Source organism: Aythya ferina (genome assembly GCF_964211825.1).
Source record: "Aythya ferina genome assembly, chromosome: 11".
Lineage (NCBI taxonomy): Eukaryota > Metazoa > Chordata > Aves > Anseriformes > Anatidae > Aythya > Aythya ferina.
This window is the reverse complement of record NC_140307.1, coordinates 19972507-19991063: the sequence shown is the minus strand read 5'-3', so window position 1 is coordinate 19991063 and position 18557 is coordinate 19972507. Positions and strand designations below refer to the sequence as shown.

The 18557-nt window shown below is 44.0% G+C and overlaps 1 protein-coding gene across 4 annotated transcripts in view; it reads right to left on the bottom strand.

The window, feature by feature from the left end:
* Nucleotides 1-10665: 10665 nt before the first annotated feature.
* Nucleotides 10666-18557, bottom strand: part of LOC311442622 (tropomodulin-2) — a 34338-nt gene continuing 26446 nt past the window's right edge. For all 4 annotated transcript variants that reach the window (XM_084532044.1, XM_084532046.1, XM_084532043.1 and 1 more), the window contains exons 6-10: nucleotides 17529-17659; nucleotides 16778-16885; nucleotides 16382-16525; nucleotides 15914-16058; nucleotides 10666-13865 (exon numbers count right to left, since the gene is read on the bottom strand). In XM_084532044.1, coding sequence (XP_084388170.1) covers nucleotides 13831-13865; nucleotides 15914-16058; nucleotides 16382-16525; nucleotides 16778-16885; nucleotides 17529-17659 — 563 coding nt within the window. In that variant the 3' untranslated portion in view covers nucleotides 10666-13830. The remainder of the gene's footprint in view (nucleotides 13866-15913; nucleotides 16059-16381; nucleotides 16526-16777; nucleotides 16886-17528; nucleotides 17660-18557) is intronic.

Here is an 18557-nt window from a genome sequence, read left to right as displayed (position 1 = left end):
CTTTCCGTAGTGTTTTCTATGGAGTTTAGATGCAGTGTGGTGGCAGAAGATGTGAGATAGTGAAACCTGAATTGCAATAGAGATCCGCTGATTTCTTTGCTTACATCAAACAATTGTTGCTTCCCTTAAATTTCAAATTTGGTGATATAAAGCATCTACGCTGGTGTTTTGTCTTTAAACGTTCCTTTGAAAGGAAACAAAGGAAATCGGAGAATATTAGCAAAACACACTTACTCACTCCTCGCAATCCAATGCAGAAAAGCTTGTGACTTTTTTGTTCCCTTTCCTGGCTGAAACACTCAATTACTTTTGGCTTTAGATTCCAAGCTCAGCCCAGAATCCATTTGTTACTGTGCACTGAAACTGCGTATGATACTAACTAGACATGGCAGCTCTTTTCTAAAATAGACTGTTCCAATCTGTCACTTTATTCTTTGGCACCAGGGATTTTTGTTTTCCTGAGATGAACTCTGCTCCTGGCCATGAACCTGATGGTGTGGAAGAACTGCAGAACAAACTGCGGCAATCAGCTAATTCACCTGAGCAGAGCTGCAAGACCTACCTCATCCTGTGCATGTTCTCATCCTCAGCAGCTGAATAAACATTTACAAAACAGTGACTGAGCCAATAGGAGGAATTAAGTGAGAGCCCAAACACACTTTGCAAACACCTGTGCTGTTCTCAGTCGTACAAATTTGCTGAAACTTGCCTCACATTATCCTTCCTGCTAAACAATTCTTTCAAGATGCTCTGAACCAATTCCCTAACTCCATGTCATCTGAATAGGTGAGTGAGCCTGGAAAGGTACCTTCAGGTTCTCAGGGCCATCATCTGCTTCCTGATGAGCATCCCTGGTAGGTTTGTTTCATGGAACTCATTAGCACTTAGCATTAAGGTTGACTTTCCTTGTAAAATTATACAAACTCATTGAGGTCTACCTGTTAGTTAAGCTTACTAGAGTTGCTGGGGTGCTTTTCTACATCAAAAATGCAGCTCAATCACTAACGGGGTGCTGTGAAGAGATGCCTTTGTTTATTATACATGTTGCAGTATCGCTCAGTTTCTTGCTTGTAGAAGAACATGTCTCCTAAAAAAGACAAAAGGCAAAGGAGAGGGAGCAGGAGCCAAAGGAGTCTATCTGCAGAGCAAAGTGATGAGTTGTCTGTACCCTACAAGCACAAAATGCAGAACTCACCTCAGTTCCAGAGCTGAAAACAAAAGCTCAGAGACTTTGGGCATGTGTCAGGACTGGGATTGGCGTAGCCTTCTGAAGATGGTTGCTTTGTAAAGCCATGTCTCTGCCACTCTGATTTTGTGTAAGAAAAAAAGTAGTTATTGTCATGATTTGGTCCCAAGTTTGTCTGGATCCTGAGGAGTTAGGAAGGTATTGTGGGATGGCTGTTAGAACCTTGTTGCCTCAGTCCTCTTCTGCAGTAGAATACAAGGTGATCTCTGCAAAGAGATCCCACTAGATTTTTTTTCTTCTCGGTATTAGTCATAATGATTAAACTCAGTAAGCTGATTGCCAGTATTTAATGCATGAATTCAGAAACAAGATGTACTGAATATATTAATTTCTTCAGTGTTATAAGTGACCTAGTTGCTATCTACTTTCATTAATTACCATTTTAATCATCTTTCACATGAAGGAGGTTAACTTTCTTTCATTAAAAGTAGGATTTTTTACAATCACTATTTCTACTTACTCGTGACTGATTAGTATGAAATTTAACTTGAGTACAGAATATGCAAGAAAAAACTAAGTAGGGTATCACATACTGTTTTTCATGTTGAGGGAGATGTCTGTTAATGTAATCAATCCAAGGTAGCGCTTGGGGGAAAATAGATTAAGTCCAAGAAAAAAATAGGAAATACGTGCTAAAATTGTGATTCTCACCAAAAGATATGAATAGACATCAAGTGGTTCTGAGGATATAGTTTCTGTGAAGCTGCAGGGTTTTTCATGTATCAAGTGCACTTAGTCATCTCCGTGAGTATTTGTACAAATGGCTCAAACATCATGAGAACTCCTATAGTAAACAATTATATGCCTCCTAGGGCAAGAATGAGTGCCTTAAAATTAGTAGCAGAAGGATAATGTTCAGCAGTAGCTCTGAGATGCTGTCTCTGAATTAGATACTAAAATTGGATTCTTACTTCACAGCTCTGAATAGCAAAAAGATGGATTTAAAGAACTATTTTCAACTGGCAAAATAACTGCTTGAGTTCGGCAAATAATTCCTACTTGATAGAAAAGGTGTTATGAATTTCAGCTAGCTCAGTTATACTAAGATTCTTCAGCCTGTACTGGTTTACTGAAGTATTATAAATACAAATGTTTAATTGTCCTGTGAACTGGGATCACTGCTAATGTAGTCATAACTTCAAAGAAAAATAATGGCAATCACTGATGCTGGGTTGTGCAGTGACCTTTTATATCCATGGAGTTTGCAGCTATTGGAAGGTATTGGTTGGAAAGCCCTTTCAGTAGTGGACTCAGAAATATGTCCAGTACTGAATTAAATGCTTCTGTGCAGAAGTTAGTCAATTTAAGGAAAATGCTGTTTTCTCTTACTGGTTTTTGGATTCTTCATATAATGCACACTGTGAATACAGAGGATGTCCTCTAGTGTTTCAGTAAGTGCTCTGAAACATCAGCTTTCAGCTTTTTCTTGATAAACTTGTGAAATGCTTTTCCTTTTTTTCTTGATTAAGAGGAGTGGATGTTTTGGTTTGGTATTTACATTAAATCTGAAACTGTAAATGAATCCCAGGTTCTTTCAGACAGATCTTTCTCCACAGCAGATCGGAGTTGTAGTTGAGTTGGCTGTGAAGTTGGTCCCCAGCGTGGGATTTCAGTGGGGAAAGCACCTGCCAACAAAGAAAGGGGTCTGTGCAAATAGAAATAATAGAACTGCCATTTTATTGTGAATCTCTTGGCAATGGTAGTCACATGTTTGCTCTGCATTTGTGCTCTGTATGGCACACAGGAGCCTCCTGTTCAGCTGAGGCTGCTAAGCTCTATAAAACATAAATAGCTGTCACAAATGCACATGCAAGCTTTAGAGCTAGTTTTGTAGCTTTTAATTGACCAAAGTGATTATCTGTCTACAGTGAGAGCTCTACCTGAGCTGTTCCAGCACAGGGCTTAGACTCATCATCTTAAAAGCTTCTTTATGAATCATAACTCTGTGTCCTTGAATAATTTAGAATCTAACAGCATTGCAAATCTTAAGATTAACAGTCCAAACCTTGTAACGACAATGGTTGGTTTTGACGCACCTCTGAGGTAGGTACCATTACTCATCCTCACTTGGACTATAACCTTAGGTCCGCTGTGTAATGTTGTGCAGCTCTGTTCCTTCATCACCGGTCCTTACCTAGCTCTGTGAACAGGGAGGCTTCTGGTGCTGCATGGTAAATCTGTCCCACAAAGAAATCAGTAGAATGTGTATTCAGAGCTCATGTTTCAAAGGTGGAGCCTATGTGGACTCATTGAATTTATTTTTCCAGAAGTGATTGCACTAAAACTTGTTTGCAGTGGGTGGTGCCATGCCATATGGGTAAGTTGGTCACTTCTGACTGATCAGCAGTTCTCATAACAAATGTTTGTTTGCAAGGATTTCTGCTCGTCGTATGTTGTCAACATATACAAAATCAACTTTTAGTTTCACTGACAGTCCATGAAGCTTCATTTTAAGGTATCAGCTGTTACCTTTACCATATCCATGCTGGCCTTGTCTGTGTTCTGTCAGGCTCTCTGGTCCTGCTTAAAAGCTCAGATCTTCTAGAGTAGCAGGATTTCCTTAGAGTAACCTCTGTCTCCCTCCATCTTCCCTGTTTGTGGCTTTGTTCTGGGTGGCTGCACCTGGTTTGGGGGTGAGGCAGCTAGTGTTTTGGCTGGGCTATTACATCCAGCAGCGTAATAGCACCTTGCAGCTGGATGGCAGCTGCTGTTGACACTGAATTTCAGGAGACTTAATGCTGGTCTGTCACCACAAACTGTGTCAGTGTTTCCTACCTGTTCCTGTACCTTGTCTTCTAATAAAACCATGAACTCTTATTAGTCTGAAATACAACAAATCTCAGGTCTCTCTGAACTGGTTTAAAACAAAAAACATGATTCTTCTCCCAGTTCACATATGTAAATGGATGAGATCAAGACAACGAAGCCTGTTCTTTATTACAACTGGACTGGCCATTCTGAAAAATAAACATCTTGTCAGCATCATCCTGGCAACAATACCTGTGAATAGGTTACTTGGACCTTGTTAACATCAAACCCCACAGTGTTTCAGGTCTGAAGTGAAGGACACATCTCATTGAAGAGAACGCTTCATGTTAGTCATGTTTTTCATCTGTACCTAGACTGGTTTTCCTCAAACTGGCATTCAGGAGAAGGTGATCTTCTGCGGTAAGAAAGAATGCGTCCTTGCTCCTCCCTGAGCCCAAGTCACTCCTCAGCTCTGCAATCTGCCCTTTGGGCTTCCTGCTGGGCCGGGCACTCACTGCCCGCAGTGATCGACAGGAGCAAGCTCAGCAGGAGCTCAGCCTTGGCAGAGCATCTTCTGGGAGGCAGAGTACACTGCACCTGAGCAGTGGGGTAGGGAGGGAAATCCAGGTGCTGATTTACATCCCTCAGCGCTCAGATTTCAAATGGGGAGCTTGGTACAAGCCAGAGCTTTTAGCTAAAGGCTTGGCTGTATCTGGAGGAGTCTTTTCTTTTGTGTTATCTGCATTAAGGGCAATCACCTCAGACTTTTAACCTTGAAGCTGAATTGTGAAGTCTTAAAAGCGACAGAGCTGTGGTTGTATGCCTCACCCTGAGCGACTGCTGGCCACCTGCCCACACGCTGCGCATCCTTTCTTACTGCGGCCATCCAGCAATCAGGGGAAGATGCTGCTCTCATTCTGCATCCTGTTACATGCCTTGGTATCCATTAGCAGCACCATTTATTGTAAAATCTATATTTTATGCGTAAGGCAGAAATCAGCCTAAAGGCTGCCCACTGCACACCATGCTGGTTTGATCTCAGCTGCCGTGGCGGGGCTGCCCAGGGTGCAGGAGCAGAGTCAGGCTGATCCTGCTGCTCCTGCTGCCTGTACCCATGGGGTGACGCCAGTGCTGCTGTCACCCCCACCCCGGCTGCGAGCGGGGCTTCAGTGACTCACTGCAGAGGTGTTCCTAATGAACTGCGCTGGGAGACATGTGTGGCTAGTAGATAAATCTTCACGGACAGGGAAATGCATGAGGCTCGGCAGGTTAGAGAAATGTGTAAGGATGCGTCACCCTAAAATTATTTTTAATTTGTGATGCTCTGTGTATTCCTCAGCTCTGGAAAAATCTTGATGCGTGTACAGCGAGGTTCATGCGCACAGCCCAAATCTCTTCTGCCTCCTTGTGCTGCTTCTCTTTCCTGCTGGCTAACAATGAGCTGTGTGTCAGCCTGCAGCCTTGCTGTAAAGAGGCAGACCCGCCGTGCTGTCACTGTGTGGCAGCGGCCGTGCTCGTCTTCCTGTTTTGCAGTAATGTGGGGAACTGCATCGCATGGGGCTCCCTGCTGGGTGCCAGTGCCTCATGCAGAGCTTTCTCTTTCTTGCTGCCTGTAAAGTCTGCTAAAGAAATGTTATCACTTGCTTCTGCAATAAGTTGATGTTAATTAACAGGTGACTGTGGTGTTTCCAACAGCACACGAGCGTTCCCCCATTAAAACAGTGAGCTACTCCCTGTTTGGCGGCAGTGACAGGAAAGGATGAGCAGCCAGTCACTGCCTGCTGGGGCTTTCCTGCACAGTATAGGAACACCCTCTGTGCCCTGTGCAGCAGATGCGAGGATTTCCATGTACAGCTCAGCCTAGCAGTGGTGTTTATTTAAGGCTCTTAAAAGGAAGATGCTTCCTTTTAGGTCTGCTTTGGCACCACTAGCATGTGTGCCTGCAGTGCTGGGCACAGCCTGGGTGCTGCCAGGTACAGGTGCTGCTCAGCGAGGGAGCTGTTGGGTTCATCCCGGTTGTGTAGTACCTCCATCCCTTGGAGCCAGGCAGAAGTGTTGCTATTTGTACCCTTGGCAGTATCTAAATTCTTTTGGGGATTTGATTTCAGAGCAGCTTTGTTCAGGGGAGGAGATCCAAAGGGTCATCCAGAGGGCTGCGCAGCTTGGCGCTGGCTTACATACCCTGAGATGAATTCACTTGCTGAGGTCTCTGTTAAGCTCCAAGTGGAGCAAATGATTGGGCTCCCTGTGAACAGCCAGAAAACAACCTTGAGCACCAGTGCCAATGCATTTCAATATCTGACAGACCTTGTGTGCCAAGCTGCTCATGTGTCCAAGGGTAAACTCAATCACCTGCTGATATCCCCCCAACCCCTGCGGAGCTGGCAGACCTTGTGCTTTTTACTTCTGCTACAGTGGCTGGGTTTTACTGTCACCATGTGGAAATACCTGCATGTATTCGACCTAATTCATTCCTGCCATTGTATCTCTTACTCCCCGGAAGAGCTTCAGCATCAGCTTTTTTTGTTTGTTTGTTTTTTGTTTTATTCCAAATGATGCAAGTATTTGGTTTGATTAGATCATAGGCTGGATACTGGCATGCAAGTTAAGAGCATCAGATACACAAGATGCCAGAGCAGGTGGCGCCATAGTCCCTGCTATGGAAAAGATGAGACAAAAAAAGGATCAGTTTATAATGTAAAAAAGCTGTTTCCAAACAGCAGAAGCTGATTAACTCACAGGCACAGCAGTGCCCTGTACCATCAGGGTGGCTGAGCATGCACATGACCTTTGGAATAGCTTGTCTGACACTGAGTGGCATAACTGGATGCTACAATGACTGTGCACATTAGTGGGAAAACAATACACTGAACTCTTTTCACAAGTCTGTTCCTGTTTTCCTTGGCACCCAGAACTCCTCCTTGGATGTTCCTGCAGTGATTCACCCTGACGCCAAGCCAGCAGGACAGCCCAGCGTGTCCTTCCCTGGCACAGCAGGTACCGCAGCTGCTGTCTCTGGGGGCTGCTCCAGTCCTCAGCGCTGGCCTTGTGCAAGTTTGAGTCCTGGCTGTCTTGGAAACAGTGCCTCTTCCATTGTACTGATGTTAAATGTAAATCCTTCTGACTTACTCATTTAACTATGCAGCCAGTTTGAAAGCTTCAGAAGTAAGGGAAAATCATATTTTTAAATTGAATTTTCTCATTAGTACAAAAATAGAATAGGAATAACTAGAAGATATTACGTACAGCTATCCCATTTTAATGAAAAATGTATACCAAAAGAAGCGAATGCCTTTTTACTAAAGTCATCACATATCTGTTTAAACCTCTGTCTCATTCTCCTCATAGAAATGATCTCAAACTCTGAATCTCTAACGCTGTGAAAGTGACGCTTGCTCCTGGCAGGTGGCATCGCTACTGTTGTCCCTGCTGCCTGGTTTGCTGCAGCTGCTGAGCGCTGTTGTCTGGCTGTGGGCCAAAACTGCCATTTCCCTCTGGCAGGCACGGTGCTGCTGTGCTCCACAAATGCATGGGAGACACTGCATAAAAGCCAGTTAAGGAGAGCTGCTTAAATGGGAGGTAACTAGGTCCAGCTCCGTAAGAGGTGCTCTTGACCTTATTACAGGCTTACAAACCTCCCTGCAGTGCGTTTAAGAGGATGCTGCAGTTGTTAGCCCGGATCAGCTGGCACATTTGCAGCATGAAGGTGGGGAGAACTTAACCAGGGCTTTGATCAGTGACCGTGCCACAGTTGGGTCTGAACACCAGAATATAAAGGGGGTTCTGAGGGGCTGTTCTTTGTTGTCTAGGGGGCTTGACACACTTGATGACACTTTTCACTGGCAGCCTAAAAGCCTGCAGAAAAAACACAGGATGGGATGGAGCGACTGTGCCGCCTAGTGGGGCTGGACCCCGCGGGGGGCGGCCATGGGTAAGGCTTGGCAGCAGTGCCTGTGGGGTCTTCATCTTTCTGACCCCAAACGCAGAGGTGAGTGCCCTGCTGTAACGATGAGAGAACACACCTGGCTTCTCAGCAACCCAGTTAATGTGGATGATGAACACCAGCGTTGTTCTGCGGTGTGCCAGTGCTGCTGGAGCACAAACTACGCAGGAATGCCAACACCCTGCTTCACCAGGCATCTGTGCCTGGTCATCTCCATCACCTGAAAGTTTTTAATGCTGATTTAGACAGCTGATGAGTGTATAATATAACCTTTCTATGGGCAAATGACAGAATTAACACTAGATTATCAGGTTTGGGGAATTCCTTCTCTGTGTGTGCATATATATGTATGTATACACACACACAATGTTCACCAGCATAGCTTTGAGAGTCTAAACAAATTTTAGAGCTAGAAAATATACAGTTTGCATTACAAAATGTTACTTCCAGATTCTGTTCAGGATAGCAATGCATTTATTATTAGAAAAGATCAAGAGAAAAGCAATATATACAACTGCTTTAGCTGTAAACTTTGTCTTCTCCTCCCTTGCTCATTTACTGAGCCTACCTAACCTCAGGCTTGCTAAAGTCAGGCAGCTGTTACAGGAGACAAGCAGACCTTTCTTAAGGGAGGCCCCTCATGCTGATTTTCTTTGGGCTTATCTGCTTTACTGGACAGGGAGAGACAAGCCTGGATATTGGAAGTACTTTGCCATGCCTGGGAACCAGCTGAACACAGTTCTGCTTTTACCCCTCCTTCTCTTCAAATAGGAAACCTCAGGTGCAGTTGACCATTCCTCTCTGCTCGGATATGGATGAATGCTTGCTATAGCTTAACCAGGGATCAGAGGGACAGATTCCTTGGCTGGTTTTATTATGCAAATACTAACATGTATTAAAATGGTTAAGAAGTGGGTATTCATTGGAGAGCTGTGTGTTTTAGTGGTCGCTGTCTGACATCCCTGACCTGGTGGTGTTATACGCGTTTCCTCCCCACAGCCTGCGTTTGGGTGGCAGCAGCATGACGCTGGGCGCAGAGCTCCTGGCTGCGCTTAGAGAAGTGCAAAGAAACAGATCAGAGCTACTTGAATATGAGAAGACATAGTCAGCATGCACCTCGGTTTCTTGGAGGTTGTAATAAAACTTCCTAGAGTGTCTGTGCAGCAAGGGACCTGCACGGCAGCAGCAGCAGGTGGATGGCCAGAGGTCAGCTGAGCTGGCTGCAGTCAGGCTGTCACTCCAGATCATGTTCATACAGACTGACCCGGCATTCCTTGTAGAAAATAATGCACTTGGGCTTTGCACTGCTGTTGCTCAGGCTTGAGAGAGGAGTGAACAGATTGGAACGCTGGAAGGATGAGGATATGCACTCAGATTGCAGAAATAATATCAATCTTGTTGTAAATAAGTTATTTTTCAGCTGTTTATACATGAAATTTTCATACTGAAAAGAAACAGAAAGAAAAGCTGACTCCAGAAATGTTCAGAGTGAGAAGGTGGAACAGAATATTTGTGTTCCCTGACATAGATTGCATTTGTGGCCAAAACTGCAAGGGACTTCAGCACAACCCGTGTAAAGAATGATGCAGGACCAAATCCAGTTTGTGAAGAACCCTTTTCTCTTTGCAAAAGCTATGATGCCTGTAGAAATAAAATCCTATCTTGGAGATGGGAACCGGAGTGTGTGACCTTATGAGTGACTCTGCAGCTGTATTCTCTGATTCTGTTATAATTGAAGAGCTGGGAATTTTCCTACATAGTTCCCATGAGCACTCCCTCTGATGTTAGGCCCTACAAATCCCTACAGAACCACATCCTGGGACACAGATGTGTATTTTCTCACTGAGATATTTCCTCATTTTCTTTGAGTCTCATCCCTTTTTTATTTTTATTTTTTTTTCTTGGCATGCAAGAGCAAAGTAGAAAGATACTGTGATATTTCAGAGTTAAAGCAATGACATAAATAAAGGTGGTCTTTGGGCAGGGAAGATGTTTTGTTTCTTTGTGCCTTTTGTTTAGTCAGCAGATGGGAGGAAATGTGAACCTGCTAGGAGGGAAGGGTTGAAAGCAAAAAATTGGCCTTTCTGGGAAGCCACAGATATGGAAATCGGAGGTGGGTGTTTACACTCAGTTACTATTGCCCAGCCAGGATGAGGTGCACACTTCTTTACTGCTTCTGTCCCTGCCCGTGGCAGAGCGGTGGAATTAGATGATCTTTAAGGTCCTTTCCTACCCAGACCATTCTCTGATCCTCTTGCAGCTGGGAGGTGATCTGTGCAGGGTTTCCAAACAACCAAAGGTACAGTTGGCATTATTACAAGGGACGGTTTTTAAGAATAGAGAGAGGATAGCTGAAGAATGCAAGAAGGTGATGTATCTCTGTGAAGGATAACATGCTGGTATCCCACTGACTGCTGGAAATAGCTTCTGTTGATTGCTTTTGATTGTAAATGGCAATCACTGTAATGGCAATGCAGACGTAGTAAAAGCTTCTTGGCTGAGACGTTCACCTGTAACAGAGATTATTTGTGAAGACCTATTCAACAGTCTCTGGGATGGCTCCAAGATCTAGTGTGCGTGACGGGGTGGGGAGGGAAGGGGAAGCCCGACAGAAGATCAAGCCATGTGGGAGCTGCAGGAGCTGCACTGGAAGGACCAGCCTAATCTGATGTCAGAGCATTGAGGGAGGTCTGATTCAAGGCACAAAACCACAAGAAATTGCAAAAGCTCAATTCTTTATGAATATTTATTTAGAAAAACCACGATGTTGGGGAGTCACTGTTACATAGCGTGGTAATTCCCTTCCTCTTGAGTAATATGCACCACGGTGTGCGCATGCAGTTACTTATGTTCCAGCGATAACATCTTCACCTAGAGTTTAACATGTACACCACACAGTCTTTAGTGCACGCTACCAGTCACATACATGTTAGGACACGAACAAAGTTGAGCTTTTCCATGAAAAAAATGTATAAAAAATAGAAACCAAACTGAAGCTGTCGACACGAGAAGCAATGTGCAAAAGTAGACAAAGTTACTCCTGAAGGTTTGCTCTCCCTGTCCCCCATTCAGGGTGAAGTATGCTAGATGAAAGTGTAGCACTAAAAGGGACTAGTCACATCCTGCCCCGCTTCCTGTTACTTGCAGGGATTTAACCAGCTAAATCACCCTATAAATACAGAAATCTGCCTTCAAGCATCACCATCGTGTGCTGTTGTATCAAACAGATCCTTTTATCATTGCATCATTTGTGATGCTCAAGGCCAGAGGCTGACCAAGCCTTTGTGTGGAGCATACAGAGAGGCAGGACAGATGTCCCCAGTCACTGAGAGAGGGGCAGAGGCTGGCAGAGGCTGCCTGGAAGAAAGGGCCAGGCGCCACCAGTTCTGCTCACGTGCTGGAAGGAGCCAGGGCCCCGCTGAGAGCTGCGTGGCTCCGGGTGCTGCCTGCTGGTGCCTGCTGGGGCTGGTATTGGAGATGGTGCTCGAGTGCCTGAGAGTCCTCCCCGCAGAGGCGACGTGCCTGTGCAAAGAGCATGGCAGGTGAAGGGAAGGAGGCGGCCGCTTGGCCTTCCCGAGCGGTTCCCTTGGTCCATGACACAAACTGTAGCTGGCAGGAACGGAGCTGCCTGACGGTGCGAGCACCTGCGTGGCTCAGAGCAAAGCTACACAGTACGGCATGCTGCAGACATGGAGAAGCAGCCAGGCCAGTCCGTCCTTACAGAACGGCTGCATGCAAACACCAACGCTTGAAATGGCAATTAAGACTAGAAATGGATTGCACTTGTTTCCCTTGCACGCATAAATGTACCATCCTTAAAAAAAAGTTACCAATAAAAAAATTAAAATACATTTTAAAAAAATGATAGTTGGAATTCCCTTAGTTAGAACAAAATAAAAGAAGGAAATAGGAACAGTGTGATTCTAATCACTGAGGTCTGTCAGCAACCAAAATCTTTTGGCTCTGGGGATGAGGACTCTTACTGCAAAGCCCAGTATCACCATGCTAATCCACTTGTTTTTTAAGGGCTGCTTATTTAAGACCATGCAGAGTTATGACTGTGTTACAGAACTTGCTATTTTTAACGGAATATCTGACTTTTTCCACAACAAATCCTGCATGGATCCAGGGAAAATTTCAGCAAGACTCACCTGTGTTACGTTTTTTACTTGCAAAGCAAAGGTTTCGGCCTTTTTCTGAGGAAGGGAAGGAGAGATGGAAACCGTAAAGACTAGGAGCTCTCCAGGGAAGTCAGCTGTGTATACTGTGCTTCAGATTCCAACACAGCAGCCTACTTCAGCAAATTAGTTTAGGTGGGATTGAAGTGTATATTAGTCATTGTGGACCCCCCCCCAAGTATCCTACAGGAAGAGCCTTGCCTCGGACCTACTAATTTCCATGAAAAAGGCACAGAGGGAGAGTGCATCCCTTTAGCTTGCACTCCAGCTCTGTGCAGCCAAACCCATGCTGGGGTCTCCTGATGCCTGGAGGTTTTCTGCAAGCGTTGGAGTCAACAAGATGCCTAACCCAAGTCTCCCTTAGCTTCCCAGGGTTCTTACAGACAGCCAAAATGAACCCCTGGCTGTTTGTCAGAGGCAACTGTTGGCAGTGTTAAAACAGTGGTAGAGAACAAAGCAAAACATCAGACTTAATTCTTACTAAAATGTTGATGCTGTTGCAGGTTGGGGTTAGCCACTGCTTCACAAGTGCTTTCCATGGGGTTAAGAATTTGTACAGCATCTGAGTTAAGGCCTGATTTAGCAAAGCGTTTGTGCCTATGCTTAAAACTGCCCTTACTTAGCGAAGCACTAATACAAATACCTGACTGAAGCCTATAAATAAAGTTCTGCAGTTGGTCCAACTACCCTCTTCATGTTTTTTCCTGGTGGCACAGCTGCTGTCCAGGATTAACTATTTAATTAACCTTCATCTAAAAGGTCCTGAGAACAGTTCTATAATACTAACAAATGTACATAAATAACAACTAAAAAAAGGTCAAACACATGGCTCAATGCAAAACAAATATCGTGTAGAATACTTGTTTAGATTAATAGCTGTAAACTGTGCATTCTAGTAAAAAAAAAAAAAACTGTTGGCCTAGCAAAAAACAAACAAAAAAAACATCTAACATTCAAAGTATCTAGGATTGGCAGCACTACCATTACTTTACTCCTTTACTCTCTGGGGTAAAGATAGCAAATGCCAGTGTAACATTGCAAAACGATCCACCTAAGCTTATGTAAACAAGTACGCTTTGACAACGTTGGTACACCTCAGTGTGATCCTGCACTCAGACCGGGACGCTTGGAGCCCCGCAGCAGGGTGCTGTGCAGTGCCGTTCCCCTGCCTGGGTCCTGCTGCAGGAGAGGGGCGTGGGGTAAGACCCCACACACCTGTGGTGGCGTTACTAGATCTACTCCTAGGAGCATCCCGTTGCAGGATTCGGTTCAGCAGGACTGTACACACAGAAGTAAGGATTGATTATTTGCAAACATAAGGCATTGCAGGACTTGGCCCTAAAGTTTCTATTTTCAGCAGAGGATAACCTTATCCATACATGAGATCATATCTTAACACGTGAAAGTGTCTAAAGTAAGGGTCAATGCCACTATACGTTATGCTCAGTAACACAGTTAAGATTCTGCATATTGGTTTCAGATATCGTGAAACTTTCATTAAATTAAAACCAACTATGAATCTTTCACAAGAATTAAATGAACTATGGAAGTTAAAAGTGATCAGGCTGCATTTTCAAGGTTAAGAGGAGATGTTAACAGAAACAAGCAACTCCCATTGCAATGGTTTTCCAGTGTCTTGCCTTCTGACCAGTGAACGCTCTGAGAGTGCAGCTGCTGGCAGGCTCCGGTCTTGCCTTGCATCGGCCGTGGCGTGGCTACTGCCGCTCTGCCTCCACTCGCTTCTTGCGAACTGGGCCAATAAAACAAGAAAAGAGCAGTCAGTGTGGCTTTCCTGAGAACACGAGTGCTTTTCTCAGTGACACACTCTTCCCTCTAATGTGCATAAGAACGAAGGAGTTTCTAACAAATACCCCGCCATATTATGTCCATAAATGCCATAATTAACAGATCTTATTGCTAAACAAAGAAATGCTATCTAAACTGGACTTTTCTAGACTGTAGGATTTCACCAAGTGTTCAAATCAATAACTTCTCTATGAAAATCAGATTCTGATGGAGAACTTTTAGATGATGGAGAATTCACCATTTCCAGTGCTTCCTCCCAGTGGCTCCATTTAGATTTTTATTACAGTTTTAGTGCCCTCATTAAAGCCACTGTGTTCCAACCACTGTGCTCCAACCAAGTTGATACTGGTCTGCTCTGGTCTGCATGGCAGTGCTCTGGATTACTTAAGCATTAGGCACCAAAAATGAATAACTTTGTTAATTGCAGGGGTCTCTGTTGTACGTAAGCAACACTCATAATCTCTTACAAAATAATTTGAAGTGACGGTATCGGTGAGTCCTGGCAATGAGAAAAATATCATACTGGACCTTAAAGTGTGTGTTTAAACTTCACATGCTGTGATCACATCAGCCATCAAATAGTACCTTAAGTAACTCTAGATTCTTACTAGAAACAGAGTAGGGTTAAATTGCCATTTAGCAAAGAAAACTGAGATAAGCTTTGTGTTATGGACAGGATTATTTTGGCAAGAAGACCCCTGTGAATGTTTACAGCACTTAAAGTAGATTACAGCTGGTATAGAGCAGGTGTGGCTAGGCAGCATTTGCTGCTCTGTACTCTAGTAAAAATGCATTGAGTCTCCTCTGACTTGGACAGATAAGATTAGCGAGGGTCTCCTGTTCATGTGATGCAAGCTGGTGTTGCATCAAACTGTCATGTCCTGTTTTCTGATATTAAAGTGTTTTAGTAAAGAACAAAAGCAGTAAAACTAGATGAATGAACACTTTTCACTACAATAGTCAATAGCAACAGTATACATGTACAACTACAAAAATCCTGTTACTTTGCTATCAGAAGGTTTATTTCAGAGTGTTTTCTTGGCAAACAGATCATACTACTCCAAAGTCTTCATCATATAATCAGTTGTTTGTGTCTTTCAGTGTTTTGTTGCTTTTTTCAAAGTGTTCTGCCCTGCTAAATCTTGAATAAAACCATACAATACAAAACCAGGAAAATGAAGATTAGATACAGGAGGTATGTCTAATGTCAGTCAATTAAATAGTGGAAAAAAATGTCTTTCTCTATTTGTTGGTGGGATGTTTTAAACACTGTTCTACAAAAGCTAATAGTTTCAGGAACAAAAGTTTATCATGGAAACTGCTAAAACATAATGTTATGCATTAAAGAAGTGGGTTTCAGTTCAATTTTTATCTTAGTTTTCACTGAGAAAAACCCAACCAAAGGCATCATGATTTGGTGTTATCAATCAATTCTACTTTGTAGAGTTTATTGTATTTCTTTATTTTTCCATGAACTGGTACTGCCTAGTCATCTCCTCCCTGTGCTGTGTATCAGGCACACAGGGCCGAGCACACCGCACTCAGGTAAAATGTGCAAAGCTTTCCTGTCCATGCCTGCAATTAGGCAGTCAGGCAAGTCGTCCTTGCTCCCTCGGTTGGCCAGGCATGCTCTGTTGTGGTCAGGGCAAAGAGGCGAGGACCAGGGTGTTCCCTGAGCAAACAGGATGGGTTTGGCTCTCTGCACTGACTGGCCAGAAGAGCTGATGGGGCAGCTGGGAATCCAGGGTGCTCCACGGAAAAGGCTGCAGGCCCCCCCTTCCCAGCAGTAGTGGGAGAAGGATAGTAGCTCTTAATCACAGTAAGATCTTTGCTGTCCTGTCCTACATAGCTTATGGAGCTATGCATCACCCCTCACACAGGGCAGATTGGATGTTGAAAAGTTAACATTGAGCCTTGAATACAGACAGGAAGAGTTGTGTCTTGAGCTTGGCTCACCAGAACAGCTGATGAGTGGATGTAATAGTATCTTACCTAGATCATTGTTTTTAGTGATCGCCGCTGCTACCCTGGTTCTTGGGCCCTGCTTTGTGAACTGGTACCCAAACTTGAGAATCTTGGAGTTCTCCTCCAGCATCTTGGCAATCTCCATCTCTACAGCTGTCCCCAGCTGCTGCCTCTGTTGGTGACATGGTGAAATGTCCCCAAAAGAAAAGAAAAGATTTGCTCTCAAATGAGAGAGAAGTGGTAATATTTCAGTACTGTGATCAAACTACAAAGAGAATCCCTCTCGCCACCTCCGCACATTTGCTCTGGGTTTTATGTTTAGCTTTGACCACTTTTATTTGGATGTTTTCCATGATTTCATTGCATGGGACATAAGCTGCAGAATGACCGAGCCACAGAGGCTACCTTGACTTTGCCATAGCCCTCTAGGCAAACCCTCTAGGAATCTGTACAGAAGAGAGACAAAAAGGGACAGCAGTTCCACGCTCTCGTTACCTGGTTGTCAATTTTGATCTCTGTCAGGGATTCGTTCTCCTTCAGTGCATCAATCAGTGCCAAAATACCGGTCCCAGTGATGAAATTGGATTCTACATTCAGACTCTTCAGTGTTTTGTTCACTTTCAGCATATCTGCAAATGCCTGAGGGGTCAAAAAAAGGGAATGAGATCAACTTCCTAAAAGCTTTAGGAAATGACAGAATCTGTAAAACGCGGTTTAGTACCTACAAAGAAATAAAATACATATAGGCTCAGAAGAACAGAGATAGATGAAAATAGATTGCAGTTCCATCATGCATAGTATCAGGGAAATTCTGCAAGGGAAACGACAGATGCATCCTAAAGCATACATTGACCTACTTGAACATTGTTTTCCAAACAGCATTTAACTTACTATAGCTACGGGGTCATTGCTTCGAGTAGCTGCAAGGCTGAATGTCTTCACATGTGTGTTGCTTTCCAAAGCTTTTGCAAATTCTTTCAGTGTTGGAATAGGGATGTTCTGTATTCAGAAGATAAATCCAGTAATTAGGAAAGCTGGTCACAACATGCGACACCGGTTTTAATTGTTAGCAAACTGATTGATCAGTAGCCACAGGCTATGCAACTGACCCATCCCCAGTGCCTTCACGAGTGCCCCAGCACAGACGGCTCGCAGTGCTCCGAGCAGCACTCTGAGCCCAGGCGGCCACCAGCACTAGGCAGCTTTGTCAGCAGTGCCTTTAACTGGGTCAGGCCAATGCCAGCACGTGACCCATTTCTGAGCTGCTTTCCAATTTTGCTGCTAGTGGTTCAGAGGCTCTGCATCCCAGCTCCTCCTCCATTTGCATGTGTGGGCTAATTGAATTAGGGCAGTGATGATTGTATGGTGCCCATGAGATCTCTTGCTTTATGAGCTGCTAAAGAAAGGCAGCCAGCAGTCACCCCTTGGGCTTTTAATTGGTATCTGATTCAATATCAAGCATTGATGACCTTGGAGCCCTTCAAACAACTCCCTCCACTGCCCTCTCCTATATGTCCTGCTTTTTCTGTGCAGTACAGAGAGAAAAAAAAAAAAAAAAAAAAAAAAAAGTAAAGCTAAAAGGGGGTTGGAAATATTTGAATAAACCCTTCTATGAGGATGTAAATGAAACCACAGAATCTACCTTTATGTTGTTCAGGTTAATTTCCGTGAGACTAGGATCATTTGCTTTTATCCTTTGTAAACTTGCTTCCACGTTGGTGGGATTAGGTGGCTCCTCAAAAATGGGCTTGACCTTTTCACCTTTGACCACATCTGCAACACAAGAGCTCATTAAATGTTGACATAAGGAACAGGCAGGATCAGTAAGTCTGGCTCTTCAGCTGTCATTTAGGTCTGTGCTCAAGAAAGGGTTTACATGAACCCCAGAACTTGGGAGAGGAGCCTTAGCCATGCATCCCAGCCTTGCCCCTTGCCCCTTTGAGCACCCAGAGGCTGCAGCTGCAGTAGCCGGGAGGTATCATTACGGGCAGTTTCCTCCTTCAGGTACAAAAGTCCCAGCACAATTAGAGCCAAACCAGCTTTTAAGGTATAGGATGTAATATACAGCAAGGGCTGCTTTGTTCTCACTCTGACACCTGTAAAGGAAGGTGTGCTTAGAACACAGTCATTGCATTAGCGAGAAGACTTCTCTGCACCTCCAGATAGCCTGTGCTAACTGAACAGATGGTGGTGAGGAGGCCCCTCCGTTCCCTTCTCTAGCCCGATGCTATCAGCCTTACTATAAATGCAATTAGCTCTTGTAAAATTGCAACATCTGCACTTTTTAAATAATAAAACTATCAAAGTATGAAAAGCAAGCCTGTCTGCCAGCACCAAGATATATGAAGTCATTGGGTATTCGTGCTCCAAAGAGATACTACTTTGACTGCTGGCAGCTGTGAGCTGTAAATATTCTTAGAAATGCATAAAAATCATAGTTTAGAACACAATTAGTACTTCGAATTCCCAGGCATATAGTTGTGGGGATTAATTTATAACTGCTGACCACCCAAGCCTCTAGAGGCAAGAAAGCAATCTGTCACTGGCCAAAAGTATGTTCATTCTGTCACAGACAGATCAATGTAGTATGCATTTCTGTTCAGTGCAAAGTTCATCCCATATCGTGGGCCAAAACAAAACCAAATTTTTTTAGAACTTAGAAGAGATGAAG